At 33.4% G+C, this 20,852-nt stretch overlaps 1 protein-coding gene across 1 annotated transcript; it reads right to left on the bottom strand.

Annotated features, from left to right (window-relative positions):
- Positions 1-1,612: 1,612 nt before the first annotated feature.
- Positions 1,613-17,673, bottom strand: LOC110694720 (developmentally-regulated G-protein 3). The gene is made up of 10 exons (XM_021871899.1): positions 17,470-17,673; positions 16,789-16,842; positions 14,021-14,194; positions 13,594-13,665; positions 12,211-12,270; positions 4,514-4,623; positions 3,773-4,072; positions 3,034-3,225; positions 2,286-2,337; positions 1,613-2,189 (listed from the first exon to the last, which is right to left on the bottom strand). Exons 1-10 carry the CDS (start codon positions 17,509-17,511, stop codon positions 2,139-2,141), a joined length of 1,107 nt encoding a protein of 368 aa, XP_021727591.1. The 5' UTR covers positions 17,512-17,673; the 3' UTR covers positions 1,613-2,138.
- Between the last annotated feature and the right edge of the window lie 3,179 nt (positions 17,674-20,852).

The following is a 20,852-nucleotide window of genomic DNA, read 5'->3' as shown; positions in this document are numbered from 1 at the left end:
GCAAACCACTGTGTAATTATTTCCAATCAAAAAGTTTCCAACGAGGCAAAATTGGCATGGCATGTTGGATTCTGACAGAGCAGCTAAAATTCTCTCGCTCGACAAGTCGGTGTGTTTGATGGATGACTTTGTCTATTGGAAGTTTACTAGGAATGGTGTGTTTCTCAACTAAGTCTGCTTATGCTAATATTTGCGGGAATGGTTCTATGGGTAATGCGGATACTCAATCTTTTTATATAGAACACTTGGAACTGACAATAAATATTATTTCTAATTCAACTGGATATCAAAAATACATTTCTACAAAGTACATGTAAAACAATCTCAAGTTTTTTTTTAATATTTTTGTCGCACATTCTATGCTAATCCTGGAGTACGGTGTGCATGGTACTCCAGGCTTGCACGGTACTTTAGGTTTATAAAATATATGTTATTTTTATTTATATACATATTATTTTTTTAAAAAGCATATTTTATTTTATATTTCCATTTTTTTTCAACATTAATCCTTTCGCTATACTATAGATTTATAAAATTCATGTTATTTTTATGTGAACCTCTTATTATTTCAATACATATATGTTATTTTTTATATAAGTGCATGTTATTTTTATAAATGCATGTTTTTTTTATGCATGTTATTGAAGTAAATAAGTAAATAACATACTCCCTACGTCCCTTTTTTTATAGTCATTTATGTTATTTTTAGTGACCCAAAATGTTAGTCACGTTTGCTTTTTTCAAAAACCATTAATATTATTTTTTATCAAAATTCTCTCCTATTTGCAAAAATATTTGTGCAAATTTAACTTTTCCATGTAAATTTTACTTTCCCGTGTACTTTAATTACTCTCTCTCTCTACTTTTTTGCATACCTAATGTAAATTTACTTTTTCAATGTACTTTTGCTACTTCTTATTTACGTTTATCAATTCCCGTGATTTTCTACCAAAAGGGACTATTAAAAGAGGACGAAGGAAGTATTATTTTAGCAAAATAATACAAGGTTTTAAACAAAATAACCTAAGACTTAGGCCTTGTTTGGCAAATGGTTGTTGGCGGTTGGCTGTTGGCTAGTTCACTTTGCTTCTTTGACCAGCTGGAATGTTTGGCTTTTTATAATGGCTTTTGAAACTGGCTGTTTAAGCTGGCTATTTATAAAAGTGTTTGGTAAATTAATTGTTGGTTGTTGACTGTTTATTAGATAATTTGTAGGCCAACAAGCCAAAACCCAACAAAAAAGCTACTCAAAGCAGCTTTTTCATTTTGGCTTAAAAGCCAGCTTTTTCACTGACTAAAAAACCAATTACCAAACACATTTTTTGACTGTTTGACCACCTAAAAAAGCCAATAGCCAAAAGCTAACCAAAAAGCCATTAAAAAGCCAATTACCAAACATGACCTTAGATAAAATAACTCAAGTATATTGGGTAGGGAGTACCGTGATCCAAGATTATATAATACTAATTGTATTTTAGTATGCTTAAAAAATCAACATATTGGTTCTTAAATAAACTTCAAGAGCTTGGTTCTCTCCTTTTATGAGTAGAATTTTATTTACATTATACATTGATTTCAAATATAGCAACAATCACAGTTCCATGTTTCTTAGTAGGTCATAATCTAACTTGTATTAGTTTATTCACATTCATTCTAAGTAGGCACAATCTAACTTGTATTGACTTATGTTTGGAGTTTATTCACCGGTCTCAAATTCTCAATCCTCAATCTATACCTGGGATACGGATACCATTCAGTTTGACAATACAATAGACTATGCAGTCACTGAAAATACAATAAAACATTTCACCCCATACAATATCCAGGAACGCTACGTAAAGATAGTAAAATCATATTTTCAATGAACTCTAGTAGCATAAGCCATACCCCTATGACATTATATCTGCTACCAACATCAGGTTTAACAACACTCCTATCAACATGCTCATTCTGAAACACTCTGCTTTGTCTGTAGAAAACACAACGTACAAGCTAGCCAAATCCTCCATCACAGAAAAGAACTGAAGTACGCATCAATAACATGACCTTTGTACCTTTTGCCACAATATTCCCTAACAAAAATTTCTCCGGAATTATGCTGGTTGTCAATTCTTTTAAATTATGCATGTCAGGCTCAGTTAGATCTTTTTGATGATTTGAACCACGTCTTCATCCTCGAGTTCATGTTCCTGACAAGAAAGCACCAAAAAATGCATGATCAGAAGAATAAAGAATCATTTTCATAAAGAGTGGAAAGAAAAAGAGCATAGAATCCCAGGACTAACCTTGCCAACTCTTTGAGGCTTGTGCTTCACACTAGATCCCCAGACAAGAGCACTGTGCCAGAGAAAAGGAAAATTAATAACGTAGTATTTTCTTATTGTAGATCAAGCAAAGACACTTTTTCTTATTGTAGATTAAGCAAAGACTCAAAAAGAGTTTTCGATAGTATTGAACGACTAAGGTTTGATAAATGAGCTAAAGAAAACACTAAGAACCCAGAGATTTGAAACCCAATGCAAGTATGAAATAGAATTCTTATCAAAAGCTGGTAACTTTGCAAGCGGTTTAGAACAAGAGCCTAGCCTTAAAATTAAGGAGAGCTATTGGATGATCTATATACTCACAGGAAACTTGTTGGAAGCCTTTTTCACTTAACTGATTGTCGTTGAAATTATTTTAGTTGGGGGAAGTGATCTGTGTTAGTGGAAAAACAGACATAATCACCAATTAAAACTATGCGTAGACGAAATTAAGTATTCAAAATGAACAAGTGCATGAAACATCCACACTCATACTCACAGAAGGGGTCATGCAAGCTAGAGTTAAAAGACAAGCTTCAACAGAAAAAATCTGAGTAGCCTTAGCAAGGCGTGCTAATATTCCTTTCCTTGCTCCTATGGAATGTCACTCTATATGGTTTGAGATAAACTCACGAGTAATGAGGCACATTGGTTTTATTTCTCCATGGACAATAGAAACATCCACATTCCACAATGCAGTATAAATTTAGGCATCAACAACATTACTTACTTCTTGAATTGTTTAACCATATCCTTGTGAATTCGTTCACAGAAATCTTCCACAGTTCTCCTCCGAGATGAAAGGATGACAGGGTCATTATAATCTGGATTCAAACCCTTTGGTTTTGTGTATATACGAGTAAGGTTCAGGTACTCCCAGACCTTCTCCAGCAAACCATCAAGGTTCCATTCTAGATGAGCACTGCAAAGTGATTTCAACAAAACAAGAAGAAGTGGCTGTTAATCTTCTCCAGAATCAACTGAAGTTGTGCTGGCATTGTAAAAACACAAAAGGACAATATATTAATGCAAAAGGATTTTTTGGACTTTGGATACAAAGGGGGGGGGGGGGGGAGGAGGAAGCATTAATAATGATTCTTATGCAACAATACAAGTAATTTAAAAACAAAGTACCAAAAAAAAATTAATGACCTCTTAGTAAGACCACAGCATAAAACATCTCAGACTTTCTACAATTCAGAAAATAACTCGTTCAGCAATTCTTAATTACAAAGCCATGAAAGATGAAGCCATGAAAGACAACGAAATTTTATTATAATAATGGGATTGCCAAACAATAGATTCTTAACAAAAATAATATAAATATAATCAATAATATAATAAACATATAAATAAAAACCAGGAATAAAGGAGGTGATATTAATTCTGAAGCCATGAAAGAAAACGAAATTTATCACACAGAACTAATAGAAGACAACCAAATCTGATTGATAACAAGAGAAACCTACCTGATTGGGCAGTAATGAGGAAGTTTATCCAGAATTTCCAACTCTTCAAGAGTGATCTGATCAATTTTGTTTATGACATATATGCACGGCATATAAACTCTACTTCCCTCAATAACATCAATGAGATCGTCTGCAGTTGCATCAAATCTAAGAGTGATATCAGCATTGTGAATCCTATATTCACTGCATATTGCCTTCACTGTATCTAGATCCAAATGTGTGTTGGCAACTGTTGAGGTCAAATTAATACCACCCTTTTCTTTCTTTCGGAAACTTAAATTGGGGGGTTCCTTGTTCAACCTGCTCCCAGAAAGACACAAGAGTAAGGCAGGGACATACAAAAGGAAAGAGTACAAAATTATGCACATCTAACAACACACAGTTCCGTCAATACAGAAAACCAAATGGTCAGTTACCATGATAGAAATGAAAAATAAAAATAAAATAAAATAAAATTACAGACACAGTCAAATCAATAGACAATAAAATTAGCTATAAAAACCATGAGGCGCCCTAAAATGCTTCGGGTTTTATCATTACTGAAGTGTGAAGTGAAGATAGGAGGCACTACAACCACACGTCTTTTCACAAAATGCCTAGTAGATTTAAAACCATGAGACCATGACACTGACAAGGTCTACGAGCAGGCAAAAATGGAGTTCTTAATCTTCATATGCCACATAAAATTAAGAGTAAATTACAATGCATGAGAAGAGTAGAGTATGGAAGATTTTACATTACCTAATGCCAAAGCCTTCAAGCTCCTTTTCTATAAGACGCTTGTGAGTTATTGGCTTTATTGCATCAAGAACAATTAATATGCAATTGCACGTCCTTGCAGTACTGATGACCTGGAAAGCACATAAATTGCTTACTTAAACTCAGTGAAGGTGCAAAAGGTTTTAAACTAAGGAAGCAGATCAAGCAGCTATGAATGTTAAGACAGTCTTTCTAATAAAATGTTCTTCCTCCATTCTTTTTTAATCGCAATGTAAGGATGGAGAAAAAGAGTGGGGGGGGGGGGGAGGTGCACAGTTTAAGGAAAAAAAAAACAGAAGTTTATTCAAGTCTTCTCGTGTCTGCTTTGATAAAATATGGCTGTAAATCGGTATTGCATAATCCTTCAAATATAACAGACTGACAGACTGACTCACACACACACACACACACACACACACACACAAAAGGGAGATAAAGAAGAGCTAGTCTTAAGGGGAATAGGTTGCAACTATCACTACAAATGAGGTAAAGGACACAACTTTTTTGGCACTTGGTCTACTTTTACTTTTTTTATTGATAGGACTGATCCCCTGTTCAAAAGCCTTAGCATCTTGGGTAACAATAAGCAGGGGTGTATTAGGTCAAAATAACAGTGTTCATAAAAATCATAAAATTGAGCCAGTTACTAGAAATGTATCACAATGACTTTGGTAAAAACATAGAAAGAAATACTTCCATGTAGTTCTATCAATTATGTGTTTTTTTGTTACACTTTTTTTAACATAAACAATGGAAATTCCAAGGAAATGCTTAGGTCACTCGTTTGATGACATAGGCAATGAAGGAATTACAACTTCCTAGGAATATTGAGATCCCACATCATGAAAAGTTTACTACTTACCCCCTATGTCATTGACAATTCACACAACGAAAATTCCCTTAAACAACTTTAGCAAATTCATGGGAGATATATGAAGGAACTTACTTCCTATGAAACACAAATTACAATAGCAATTAATTCCCAACGCAACTAACCAAAATACAGAATACTTTTTTGATTCACATGGGTATTAAATTCCTTTGGAAATTCACATTTCATGGGAAGTTACTTCCCCTGTGCAATTTTGCTAGCACTAAAAACAAAGTTCTAATTCCAATGAATGTCTCATAAACAAGTTTTGTGCTTATATTTCAATGTTTTATTAGAAGTAAAAATTTTCTAGGAAGCTTTTCCTCCTTTTCTAATTTATAGTGCTAACCAAACAACTACCCGAAATTGCAATTCCCATGAATTCCAACTTTCCCCACTTTTTTGGTTTACCAAATTGTGGTGAACCCACAGTCTGCCGTACAACAACCACTCCGAGTATACAAAAGGAGAAGATTATGCAACATCATCAAAGTTGGGTTACCTTGTTGCACCCTCCCTAGTGTTTCATTGAATGCCTTCGTTTGCTTGTACTTGGTCCCTACTTTTATGTTTCATAATCTTCCCCTTCCTTCTATATAGTTGGAGTGGTGGTTGTACAACAAAATGTGAGTTCATCACGTCATATAAGATAAAATCAATTACATTGAATGATAATGATAAGATAAAAATCAATTTTGGAGTAGGAGCCAAAAAATCTAAGAGCTTGGCCTCATGGGGTGCTACCGCAAATATGTGGCGAAGTATGCTCAAATTGCTAGTTTGTTAACTTCAAAATTGAAAAAGGACAATTTTGGACGGTAAAGCGAAGTGGCTCAAAGAGGGCCATGATAACAGCTCGGTATTAGCTATGGTGAATTTTAAGCGGGAATTTGTCTTAGAAACTAGAAACAGACACTTTGGGCTATGGGCTTGGTGCCATAATGATGTAGCAAGGTCATCCCAGCCTATTTCAGCAAGTTGTTGGGGGTAAAAATCCTGGCTAAACTGGTGAATGAAAAAGAGTTAATGACCATATGATTGGCACTGATGAAATGGAAACATTTATCTTATCATGGACCAACACTTCATTATACGGACTTACCAACAAAGTCTTCGTTACTTGACGCAACAGCAAAGTGGGTGAAGAGTATCACAAATGGATGCGTAAATTGATAAATTTCGATTATGAAATCTAATATAAATGTAAGGTCTCGAACCGAGTGGTTGATGCTACGTCAAGAAAAGGTGGGCTAGGAGTGCAATTTGGGTCGATGTCTTGTACCACGGTTGTGGATTGGCCGAGTTGGATAGGGAAATCAAGGAGGACAAGTGGATGGGGGAGGTCAAACAACAACTAAAGGAGGAGAAAGGGGAACCAAATGGTTTTAAGGGAAGGAAAGTGCTACCACCAAAATCACAGTTCATTCCCAAGCTTCTAAAGGAATAGCATGACTCCCGATGGGTGGTCCCGAGGGGGAGGTGAAAACTTATCTTTGAATGGCTACGGATTAGTTTTGGCTCGGTATGCACAAGGAAATTGGGGAATGTGTGCAACTTGTGATGTATGTCAACATAACAAGGTGTCTCAACAAAAACCTTTTAGGTTTTTCCAACCATTACCGATCCCACGGGTTATTGACATCTCAAAGGATGATTTCTTTCGGAAGTATGTAGTCAAAGTTACATGGCTTTAATTGTATCCAATCGTGATAAGATATTTATGATTAAATTTTGGAAGGAACCATTCCACCTCATACCATCTTCAAACGAATGGCAAACAGAATTGTAAACAAGGGCCTAGAAATGTATCTTTGTTGTTTTGTAGCTATTCAGCCAAGGAATTGGGCACAATTGTTGTCGTGGGCCAAGTACTCCTATACCTCACGTGGCCACAAAAATGATCCCATTTAAAGTGTTGTATGGGAGGGATCCCCCGAAATTTGGAGGTTGGGGAATAACCAAATGGCAGTGGAAGCTTAGAGGAGCAATGGAAAGAAAGGGATTTAATACTGAATGAGTTGTGTTTAAATTTGAATCGAGCACAGCTAGTAATGCGGAAGTATGCTGATCCATAACGTAAAGAGGCACAATTTGAAGTGGGTGGGGAGGTTTTTCTGATTTGCAGCCTTATAGGCAACGTTCATTGGCTGGCAGACCCTATTAAAAGCTAGCTGCACAATTCTATGGTCCATTTAAAATACTCCAATGCATTGGTAAGGTATCACATCGATTGGAATTATGGTTCAAAAATGCGGTTTCGGTTACAATCACGGGAACGGTTGCGGTGTCGCGGGAATGCTTATGATGCGTTGATCGCGGACCATGTCACGGTTGTCTCGATGCAAATTTGATTTCAAGATAGTAGAGTATTAGAGCCATTAGTGAGGTGATATGGGGGCATAGTAAAAAAATTTGAGCCATTAGGGGAGATATGGGGGAATCTTTCACTATATATTTGAATAGAAAGTAACTTTTGTGCGAAATAATAGATGTAACTTTCAATGCGGGGTGATTTAGGGTTGAAATGTTTGATTCGAACAAAATTGCGGCGTTATTTAATACCCCTTGTTGATGCGGACAATCTCGGTTCGGTCAATTTAATTTCCTTTACAAAACGGCCCAACTAAGACGTCAAGGCCTTGTTTTTATACCATGATTGGAATAGCCATTGAGTTGCAAGGTGCACCCTGTGTTTCATATCTCTCAATTGAAGAAAGCAGTAGGGAGTGTTCTCGTCAACCCTACTATACTAGTGAACCCTATTAGTTTACTACTGATCTAGAATTGGTTGCAAAACCTGAGGATGTTTTGGAAGTCAGGCAAAGGGTGAAAGGGGGAGTTTCTTTGATCAAATGGAAAGGTCTTCCAAGTTTTGAGCAACTTGAGAAGTCTTTGATAATCTGAACTTGTCGTTTCCATCTTTCCACCTTGAGGACAAGGTGGTTCATTTGGGGGGATGTGATGTGATGAATCCACATTGTACAACCACCACTCCAAGTATACAAAAGGAGGCAGAAGATTATGCAACATCAGAGTGGGACCAGCTACAGCTACAGACAAAGGCATGAAACACAAAGGAGGGCGCAACAGCCAACAGGGTGAGCAACTAAAGACAAATATTATAGTACTTTTAAGTGACAGTTTGTATACATAAAGAAGATTATATTATAGTACTTTTAAGTGACAGTTTGTATACATAAAGAAGATGGTTTAGCATCGTAGACTCTTAGTCATGTTGAGTATTAAAACAATTGTAAGGAGATTGGTAACCTGCATTTACCCCTAGCGAGTGATAGCCTCAAGTTATCTTGTTAACCTTTTGGCCATTATCAATGAAATCTTTAACCTTTCCCCTATTTTATTGTTATACTCTAATTAATATTGTTATTCTCATTCAATTCTTGTCACAAACAAGCACTAGGAAGTGACAGCTAAGTTGATTGAACTCTTAGGCCCTGTTTTTTTGAGCTTATAGCAGAGCAAAGCAGGGGTCATCAGAGCAGATCAAATTTCAGCACAGCAGAGCAGATTTCAGCCGAGCCGATTATTATTATTATCATTATCATTATCATTATCATTATTATCCATTGATTTAGGTGAGTGAAAACATAAATATATGTGTACCATATTTAACATAAGTTAATAGTAGAAAAAAAAAGACAATGGTTTACTTATATTTATTTCACAAAAATTTTAAAATAGAATGATTTAATGAGTAATAATGATTTTACTTATAAATTTGTCTTAATCATATATTTTTAACACTAAAAATAATAATGATATACAAAGTACTACTTGAAAACAACCTCTTTTTTTTAATTCCCTAAATTGTATGGAAAGATTTGAAAAATAATTCAACTCAATGAACTAACCATCAATGCCCATATAAAATGTTTCTACACATTGTGATTCTAATATCAAATATTTATAAAAGAAATTGTTATTAATTATTATTATTATTTATTTAATTTGAAAGAATTGTTATAATTATTAGAAATTATTAATAAATAATATTATTAAATATTAATTCTTAATAGTTTGAATTATTAAATATTATTATTGATAATTATTATCATTAATAATTATTATGATTAATAAATATTAATTATTATTAATATTCATAATTATAAAAATTATTTTTAATATTAATAATTATTATAATTATTCAGAATAATAAATTATCATCATCAATACAATATTAATTATTATTATTGAACACTAATTATTAATATTGTTATTATTAATTATTATTTGAAAATAGAGCAGAGCATAGCAGAGCTTTAATTTGAGCAGAGCAGGCTCAGCACAGCAGAGCAGCTCTAAAGAACAGGGCCTTCATTTCACCTTAAAAGCCGAGCCGAACATAAGTAGAGCGTAAGGCACTTTGACACTTCATTTTCATTTTAGGACAACATCATGAATTTTGTTTTTACAAAATGACCAAGTTGGACACTTTTACACATACATGGGTACCCAAATTGAGTAACATGACGTAAAAGTAGTTGTTTGGCTAATAACCACAAAGAATAGAGATCTCTTCCTAACAAACTATTCTGCTAAAAAAATGGTTTGTTCCATGCATAATTGCAAATTTCTAACCTTGATCACATGTATATAATGCCTTCGGCAACTCTCACGATAAAGCTACAACCCTTCCAGACTCATTACCCACCCAATGGTAAGCCACAACCTAATTTAACTTTAGTAAATAAAAATTATTTGTGTTTGCTAATATTTGCCAGATTAGCATATGCAACAATAGTATAGCTACTAGCTTAGTCTTTTAAAGACTTGCAAATAACTACCTATTGGCAACCATTAGAGTTGCTCTTATAATATTCTTGCTGAAATAGGAACCATTGCATTTAACTCTTTCAAGTTCAATAAAATTTGGTTGATTGTGGGGTTATAGTCATTTCTCTAAATGCCTACTCTTAATATGAATGTAAGAATGGAAAAACATAGATAAATGGCATTGTACAATTTTTTATAATGGGAGAGAATTGGAGACAATAATTTTTTAGTGGAAGAAAGAACTTCTATAGCTAGTAGCCCCAAAGGAAGTAGAGAAAAACAGAAAGTGTGTTTGAGACAAATATTTACACCTGTTTAGATTATGAAAATTGAAGGGAAAGGAAGAGACAAGAAAATAAGGGATCCATCCTTCCTTGTTTGGTATCTTTCGTTAGGAGGGAAACGGAAGGATTCGTTAGTCTTAATAAATAAGAGTGGAAAAACATAGATAAATGGCATTGTTAAATTATTACGGCTGAGAAATGGAGACTATAATTTTTAAGTAGAAGAAAGAACTTCTATTGCTAGTAGCCCCAAGGGAAGCACAAAAAAATTAGAAAGTTCATTGGAACAAACATTTACACTTTGTTTGGATTGAGAAAGTTGGAGGGAAAGGAAAAGAAGAGAAAAGAAGGGATCCATCCTTCCTTGTTTGAATACCATTCATTAGGAAAGAAAGAAAGAAAGGGAAGGGAAGCGAAGGGAAGGGAAGGGAAAGGTAAGGATTCATTTTTTCTCCCTCTTAATGAATTAAATCCTTCCAATGTTGGAAAGATTGGCGAGCAACATGTAACGTTTTCTTCTCCGTCCATTTCCTTCTTCCCTCCCTTCCCTTTCCTTCCACTTTTCTATGTAAACAAACCGTTAGGGAAAAACGGAAAGCTTGAATAGGGACAAAGTGATTATGCACTTCTAGTTGTAAGTATTTCATTAAAGATTAGAATTTCAGAAAACAGCCTCCAACAGAAATAACGGTGGCTCCTAGTGACTTGTTTGGTTTGCTTAGACCTAGCTAAGAAGTGGAATATGAGAGGTCATAGAATGCAAAACCAGGACTGGGTTTAGGTCATGAAACAGAGTTCAAATGTCATTAAGTTCTAAAGCTTTAATATGCTACAAGACAGCACATTAACTGTACCAGGAAAGATTATAAACTCAGTGGACTCATTTACTCAAAAATGGCTTGCCACATCAAAAACAAGATACATCATATATACCAACAAAAATCTGAAAATAAGTAAACACTAAACAGTTGAGCAGCAGCAGCGGAATTTAAAATTTCACATCAATTCAAATGAGCAGAGTTTCTACAAATAAACGATTCTTCCATTATCTAGGTTATCTTACACAGATTCTTCATACTGTTTTTAAGATAAATTATACAAAATGGGTTGGGAACCTTGGGAAACACAGCATGAAGATGAATGCATGCATATTTTTCAAATCTCCCAGGATTTGAAAGTTTCATTCTGACAGTTCTAGCTAAGTTCACGGAATATTTGACCAGAAACTGTTCAGCATAGAATTAGCTGATTCACTCTATAAGAAACAGCATTCATTGTGATTAACAATTTGGAATGACAGATCCATGGTTCATTTCTACAAATGACTTGCTACCTGATCATTATACTCTCGATGTCACTGATTTAAATCTCTTAACATTTAAATATTTGGGTAAAAGGTTAAGGGTGGTAGGATTTCAATACGATTCTACAATCTTATGGTCCACCAATCAAATCCAACATACAATGATAAATAAGAATAAACTATACAATACATTTTTTTTTTTAATTACTATTTAATTCAACAATCAGTAAAATTATTTCAACTATTGTTGCTGAATATTGATAACATTAAAGAAATTCATATAATTTTATAAAAACACTAAGCTGATCTATCTTGCTTGCAAGGAAGAAAAATGAATTGTTCAAAGAACAGTGAATAACATCCAGCGAACTCATATACAACGAAAGCAACCAAATAAAGACATGAATAGCAAGCCATAAGTTATTACCTGCCTTCCTCTACCTTTTCCATCCTTGGCACCCTCAATGATACCTGGTAGGTCCAACAGCTGCCAAACAAATTAACAAAGTGAGATGTCCCATCACTAATAGCAAGTGTAAGAGCATCACAGCACAGCTCTAAAATGGACAAGTAGTCAAGGTTACAAGCGTTGTAGATGGCCTAAATTAAAAGGTATAACAGACGATATTCCAAACACTTCATTGATAATACAAAAAGGACCATGCACCATCCAACTCCACTATCAAGGCAAAATTGAGGATAAAACAAGCAATGAAGCTAAATATCAACATGGACAAATCTAATAAAATCAGAGCACATCCTCATACATGAGCCGCCTATTCTCTTGTCTTGATTTCTAGGTTCAAGTCACAAAAACATATTTGGTTAACATAGCTTGAATTAAGATACCCCAACATATAGAACAAATAAAGGCAAGTGGATGATCACTACACGCATTGAAGAATGCTCAACTTGGGTCAACATATGCTAGGCAAGTTACTGAGACCTAAATTTATTCAAACAATTAGTAGACTGTTAAACCTCTTCCCTCCACCCCCACCCCCCCCCCCCCCAAAAAAATAAAAAATAAAAAAGAAAAAAAAACCCAAAAAAAAGCTTATGGTACACAAGTTTATGTCAGAAAATAAAAAGATTTACAATGACATGCTATTACAGTTTTCTTACATCAATACCTATGACAGATTGGCAATAAGAGTGGAAGCTGTGCTACTATGAATCTTCAAATCATCTCAAATACACATGTTGGATACTCAATCGGACATTGATAAGACACTAAGATAAATTTGGGAGAAAATCATATAAATTATAGTAAGATGATCGAGTTGACACTTCAGACATCCTTCTAACAAAATCAGAGTGGAAGTTTTAAATGAAATAATTATCTCCGGATGTAGGGCTAAACGGCTAAAACAATCAAAACATGTTCACGTTGGTTCCCTTCCAAAAAGATGGCTTCTCTTGGTCTCCCAATTCTTTAATTCCATGAGCCTTGGGCATACTATTATCACTGATCTTTGTAGCCTCATATACAGCATCATTAGAAGCTTAAAAATTTTATTTAAAAGTCAGACTTTTCAAAGCTGACACACCAGCAAAATCATGCAATAAGAGACCTCAATATATTATATTCAAGGAAACCAGACACATCCCCAAAAAATAACATTTTTACCCTCACATTCCAATGAAAACAAGGGTATAGTCTTACAAAACAACAATAGGTACACATACATTGTCCAATAAAAATGATGTTCCATTTGACCATAATGAATATAATGATACAACAAAGTAAAAGCTACTGAACCTAGAATTATATCAAAAATATTGCGATAAATTGATAGCTGAAGTATACCTGAATCTTAGCTCCTCTGTACATTATCACTCCAGGAATGCAAGTCAATGTAGTAAACTCATAAGAAGCAACCTATTCAACATATACAAAAGGATTAGGAGAACTTCCAGTAGCAAGAATGTCTTCTCCTGTCTTTAGTCTTTCATCTGTTGTCTACTGCTCAATAAAATTAATCTGTTTTAATTTGCTAGCTTATCCCCTCCACGCCCCACCCCCTTCTGAATTATGTACTTGTGGCTATGTGAGTGAGAAGATTAGAGTTAGAAAACTTGTGTGATGGTAGTCGGGAATAGGTGTGGGTACATGCAAATGCAAGAGAGGATAATAGTGAATAAAAGAGAGAGAACAAAAGGAAACAAGTCCAGCAGTCCAGCCCTTTTATTGCCAACAACTTGTGAACATGAGACCAGAGAAAAAGATGCAATACCTCAGAGAAAGTCCCAGTCAACTTATTTAGTAATGTTGATTTCCCAACCGATGGAAAGCCAACCAACCCAACTCGTGCATCTCCACTTTTTGTTACGTCAAAGCCTTCACCAGCACCCCCACCTCCTTTCGAGGTGGGTGTCAAAAGATCCCTCCGTAGCTTAGCAAGTTTAGCCTGACAATTTAAAACAATCAAACCAAAAAAAGTAAGACAAACCAGAAAATATATTCTCATACTTGACAGGAAACTGAACAAGACACAAAATTGACACAGCAACACAAAAGAAACTTTGATAACTATATAACTTTAACCAAGTACTATACAAGTTAAAATAAAGAAATTCAACTTCATTATGCAAATATGCCATTTTTTTCATTGAATTGAATGCTTCAGAAATAAAATAATGGGAACTGAATGCAGGGAATATGATTTCATACAAGCAATGGAGAATATGGTAAACAAACCAAAAACAAATTTTTGGTAGTGTGATTAATGTGAGTGTATTTCAGCTTCAGCCCCCCCAGTAACATGGCTATTCACAACTTTTCTGGCAAATTCCACAAGCCATCATAAAATCAAAGCTATATCTTTTCAGATTCACGAGGCATTTTCTATATAATACAGACTTATGGAATATCTAAAATTTAGATCATAACTAAACTCATCATTTTATGCTAAATGGCTCCCATCATAATTAGATCATAACTAAACTCATCATCTTTTGTGGATGACTATACAGAATAATCACTTTTGGTTCATGTAGCCAACCGCACTCATGGGATTAAGGCTTTGATTGATTGATACACCAATAAGCCAATAAAAAGGCCTTCTTTAATTGGGTGTTTTACTTCTTTAGGATCAAGGTTTTGAAATAATAATTGGTTTCAATAATGCTACTCCTTCTGTTTCAAATAGATGTCTTATTTGCCTTTTGCACATTTAGAGGAAGATGAACAAGAAAAGAAATTTAGGGACAAAAGTTTGAATAAGAAAAGAAATGAGATACTAATTTAGGGACAAAAGTTTGTGGTTGATTAAGACTTTTATTTAAGGACAAAGGGAGTACTTTAATATAAAGGAAAATATAGTACTTTCAAAGTTTCAAGTAGCATTTTACTTAAGGATTTGTTAAATTTTGAAAAGGTATCAAAAAGGTTGTAACATCCATTCGACCAAAGCAGATGTAAATTTCTAAAAGTTACGTGAGAGAAGTTAATGATATAAGACAGAGAAAGCTTGAGGAGTTTAATTAGGAGCTAGTGCACCTCATCTTGACATAAAAACAAAAAAATTTAACAATCTATCATTAAGGGTTTGTTCACTTCACCTTAATTCAACTAAAATGAATAGATTTTATTGATTAAACTAATGATTAATGCGAATGTCTCTAATAATTTATAGGTAAAGTTGTAGAAAGTTGGTATTATGAAAACATACATTTACACAAATTTAAATGGATAAAATGACTATTTTTCATCATAGTTAAATCACAAAAGTTAGTTTAAGTAGATTTAGTATTTAGTAATAGCGTTTAGTGACTTGAATCAATATGTGTTAGATATATTAATGATAAAAATTGGTGTTTAGTGATTAACAAATACTACCTTCTTTGTTAAAGTTCATACCTTTTTCTGTTTTTCTTCTAAACACTTCTACTAATATCACTTTTGGCAAAATCCTTTATCTAACTTACCCCTCTTCGCCACAATATTTACAATTTTACACATTTTCACTCACTCCCTCTTACTTTTTCCACTTGTTTTTACACCTAACTAGTTAGCATTTATCTTATTGTATTTACGATATTCATAAACCCAATCACCACATCAACATTCTATATCCGATTATCATAATTTGTATACTAAGAGTAAATGTTAAGAGCTTTTAGAAATGAAAGAAATATATATTGTTGTATAAAATACAATTTTAATCGATTCATACTAAATGTTATTGATTAGAATTAATTAAATATGACTTTTGCTTACCATAACTAGTTTTTAGGAATTAAAATGGCCTCATATACATAAGGTTCATAAACATTAGATAATAACAAATACTATTAGCTATAGATAATATTCCCCGTTGATCACAATCAAACTAAGCCTTAGACTTTGTTCCCTTCCCCATATTTCAGGTACTAAACAAATAATGATGATTACAATTAGCTATAGATAATATTCCCCATTGGTCATAATCAAACTAAGCCTTAGACTTTATTCTCTTCCCCTTATTTTAGGTACTAAACACTTAATTCTTGTAATAATCATGTCAGATAAGATCATATCATTAAAAATTAAGAACGGACCATAACTCCTCAATTCTAGTTGGTTATCGCCAAACATTTATAATTTTATATCAATAAGAAATTATTTTATTTTTTTTTAAAAAAAAATACTTGGCAAATAGACATTAAGAACAACTCCCTTTGTTTATTGAAAATCATTATGATTGTGCACGTTTGTAACGCACAATTTTAACCATAATATCTCTAATTACATATCAATAAAGATTTTTAAATTAAGATATTCGTAAAGCAATCTTTGATGCATTAGCCAAAAAAAAATATTTTTCCTACTTACTCTTTAGCTCACCTATTCTCAATATCTTTGTTCATTTCAAGTAAATGCTTATAGCTATGAGAAGCTTATTTGTTCATCTCTCTAATCAAAACTAATAAAACTATTCACACCCATCCCTATAATGTCAATGCCACAAGAAAAAAATTAAATTTCGTACGATGAAAAGCTTAATTACTAAGCAATAATTACCTTCAACAGTCCAAGATGATTGGCAGTAGCCTTATTCTTCTGGGTCCTTGCCATCTGCATGAAATAAATATAGTCACTCCGACGAATCCAAATATCAAATATACCATTACTTAAAAAATACTCCCTCAGTTTTTAAATACTTGCTCTATTTCTCTTGGACACGCATGCCGATGGTAATCTTTGATCACTAATATCTTAAATTATCAATAAGTATAAATTCTAACAATTAAAAATTAATAACCTATTCGTTGAGATGATTCCAACAAATACCACTATATTTTTTCTTATGTATAAATCATAAACATTAGTCTAGGACAAATGAATAGTGTAAAAAATAGAAATGAAGCAAGTATTTAAAAACGGAGGGAGTAATACAGAAAACTAATTATAACAAACAGAACTCATATCAATTTAATTTTCTCCACAACTTTAATTTGAGCAAAATTAACCACCAAATAAACTTCAAATTGAAATAAAATTATAACAGATTCAATACCAAAAAACTAAATTTAATTGCATAGGAACCATCTCAATTAACTGGACAACTAAAATTAAAGCAAAATTAACCACCAAATAAATTTCAAATAGCAATAAAATTATAACAAATTAACTACCAAAGAAAATTAAATTAAAAAAAAAAAAGTAAAAGAGTCGCAGAAAAACAGATATAGATTGGATTACCTCATCTTCGATATCTTTGATTTTCTGCATAACAGTCGCCATTTTTGCTGAGTTAAGGAAGTTATTCTTCGAGGAGTGTTTTTGATTTTTCTAGTTCAAGGGCGGTTGTATGAAGAGAGAGTTCTGGAAGAGTGCGAAAACGAAAAGAAATGAAAAAACCCCGAGAAAATAAAAATACGGAGAAAGAGTTGTTTCAATGTTTAGCAACCTAGTCCAGAGTTATTGTGGGCTGGACTCTGGAGCCGTGCACAATCCGGAGATGAGTTAAACCTTGTAAAGCTGCACCCAATTGGCCTAAGATGCACCCTTGTGCAGCTATTTTAGGTACAACACTTGCCCATAAACCCACAAACCCAATTAAAAGAAGCCATAAAACAAAACATACATATATGTTTTGGATCCAATGAGAAGGCTCTTAAAATGAAAAAGATGATAAGGAATCTCAACTGTGTAATTATTTAATCCAACGGACTAAACAGGCCCAACTAATTCTAAACATTGGCCAAACAGTAAAGCCCAACTTTCCTATTTTCTAATTCGTCGTAATTTGCTACCAGCTCCATGACTTTTCTATTTCTCACTCCTCACTCCTCAAATTTCCTATTTCTTTTCAAAGATTTTTATATTAGTTGCATGATTCATCTAGAACCCTAATTTTATTGTTGATTGATTTTAATCGTGGTTCCTATTCTAATCCGGAGAAAGTTCTACTCGGAAGAAATTCTCAAATTAATGTCGTCAATAGCACCACAACAAGAAGGTATTACTCCAATACTGTTTTTTTTTTTAGTAGTTGGTTGGTTTTTCCGGATAAATTGTAACCTAAATACGATTTTACAATGTTAATTTTTTTTTACTAGCATCAAATTTGGTAATTGATTTCCTATCTAGGTCAATTTTTCTATTGAAGTAATTGTAAAATTATTGAGTAGAAAATCATAAATTTATGCAATAGAAATTTTTATTGGGTTTGTTTTGTTGGTAATGATCTATGACTTTGTTTAATGCGTTGGTTTTCTGCTTTAGAATTTGATTGGTATATCATATATGTAATGTAATCTATTCATGCTGCTAAAAATTTGCATATCCAGCTCTAAAAAATGCACATTCAGTTAAAATATATGCATATTGAAAATATGCACAATAAATTGAGGTTTGATTTATTCGATGCAATTTGAATATTTGTAGCAGTAAGAAAACACATGATGCAGGGGAGAGTAAGAGTATCAAAATTATGCACATATAGCTTAAAATAAATGTATATTTAGGTTAGAAAATATGCACAATTATTCTAAGGTTTATTTCATTTCCATCTTGAACATATTTGCATTTTTCAAATAAAAAAAATACTTAGACACGTTTAGCAGTTTAGCTTATTGTATGTAAACAGCTGATAAGGGAGAAGAATATGAGGGTCTCTTAGGTAATTGAATAAGGCAGTAAATATTATGAATGTTTAGAAGTTAAATTATGCATATTTAGTTATAAAAAATGCATGTATATATGTAAGTGTATGCATATTTGATTCAACTATACATAATCGTATATGATAATAGTGATTATATCATATACATATATACAATCTCATTGCATTATATTGGTCTCAGGTCCTGTAGTGCAAACTCCACCTATAATCCAATACATTGGTAGTCTTAGAACTAAAACAAAGGTAACTCCATGTGGAACTAAGGAGTGGTATCCTCATTGTGAAGATGATATAAAGCCTTGCGAAGGGATGATATTTGAAAATTTAGGAAAAGCAGTAGAATTTATGAAAATTAAGCTAAAGTATGTGGATTTGACACACGTTTATCTACTTCATACAAAAATGTGAAAGGATATATTGGCCTAAAGTATTGTCTTTGCAGTAGAGAGGGTATCTTAATACCTAAGAGTCAAATAAGTATTGATGGGAAACAACTTCGCAGAAGAAGTACTAAGTGAATTGGTTGCAAAGCTAGAATAGTATGGAAAAACAACCCTATAGATGGAACATACATAGTGGTCAAATTTCATGAAGGCCATAACCATTGTCTTGCCACTCCTACATCAAGAAAGTATTTAAGGAATTCAAGAAAAATGACTATAGTTCATAAGGATTTTGTTTCTAGAAACTCAAGAGTGAACATCGGGTCTGTGAAATCCTTTAGATTATTCAAAGAAAATGTAGGAAATTATAATAATGTTGGTGCCACGATGCAAGACTTCAGAAACTTTCATAGGGATTTGAAAGAACACATCAAAGGTGATGATGGGAAGATGTTAATTGAAAATTTTATACGAAAAGTGAAGTGTTTGATGGATTTTACTTTGACTATGCTCTTGATGAAGAAGATCACATATGTCACTTGTTTTGGGCAGATGCAATATGTCGTAAGAACTATGCATTGTTTGGCGACATGCTTTCTTTTGATTGTACTTATGACTCCAACAAATATTCAATGGTTTTGGTGCCTTTTACGGGAGTTGATCACCACAAGTCTTGCATTACCTTTGGGGTTGGCTTACTTGCAAAAGAAGATACAAAATCATTTGAATGGTTATTTAGGACATTTCTCAATGCTATGGGGAATTGTGAGCCAAAATATTTGATAACAGATCAAGACCCCGCAATGAAAGCTGCAATAAATGATGTGTTTCTCACCACTCGTCACCGACTTTGTATGTGGCACATAATGAAAAAAGTGCCTGAAAAAATAAGCCTTGAGCTCAAACAAGATGAAGACTTCCTTAAATCATTGAGTGCTTGTGTATGCGACACGGAGCAGGAACCATAAGAGTTTGAAGCCACGTGGAACTCTATAATGATTAAATATAAACTTCAACAGAATAAGTGGTTCAAACAAATATATTCAATCAGGCAACATTGGATACCTAGCTACTTTAAAGATCTCAGGTTATGGAGCATTTTAAGGACAACATCCAGATCTAAAAGTGAGAATAGTTTTTCAACAATTTCACCAATCCACATTTGACACTTGTTGAGTTTTATATGCGTTTTGAAAGTGCAATGGACGCACAAAGACACAAGCAAGATAAGATGAATACAGACTTAGTTCACTCTGCTCCTCAGTTTCAAATTCCCTACCTATAGAGAAACATGCATCTGAAGTTTATACCCGTACTATGTTCTATATGTTCTAGGATGAGGTGTATAAAGCTTATTTTAGATGCGGAATAGTTAATATAAGAAAGGAAGAGCATATAGAAACAGTAAGTGTCGTGGACTCGGCTTGGCAGAAGACTCATGAAGTAATATATAATTCTGTAAATCTAATGACATCATGTTCTTGCAAGTTGTTTGAGAGATTGGGAATTTTATGCAAACATGCAATTTGTATTTTAAGTGCAAGACAAATTAGAAAGATTCCAGAGTACTACAT

This window comes from Chenopodium quinoa, unplaced genomic scaffold (assembly GCF_001683475.1).
Source record: "Chenopodium quinoa cultivar QQ74 unplaced genomic scaffold, ASM168347v1, whole genome shotgun sequence".
Taxonomy (NCBI): Eukaryota; Viridiplantae; Streptophyta; class Magnoliopsida; order Caryophyllales; family Amaranthaceae; genus Chenopodium; species Chenopodium quinoa.
This window is presented reverse-complemented; position numbering and strand designations above follow the sequence as displayed.

What these genes read in the sequence shown, in the direction of transcription:
- LOC110694720 (XM_021871899.1), bottom strand. Translation starts at nt 17,511, where the DNA reads ATGGCGACTGTTATGCAGAAAATCAAAGATATCGAAGATGAG. An exon ending in TGACTGGGACTTTCTCTGAG is followed by an intron (nt 13,666 to 14,020) that starts GTATTGCATCTT and finishes TATGTTGAATAG; the next exon opens with GTTGCTTCTTATGAGTTTAC. An exon ending in GAAAAGGTAGAGGAAGGCAG is followed by an intron (nt 4,624 to 12,210) that starts GTAATAACTTAT and finishes TGTGCTTTCCAG; the next exon opens with GTCATCAGTACTGCAAGGAC.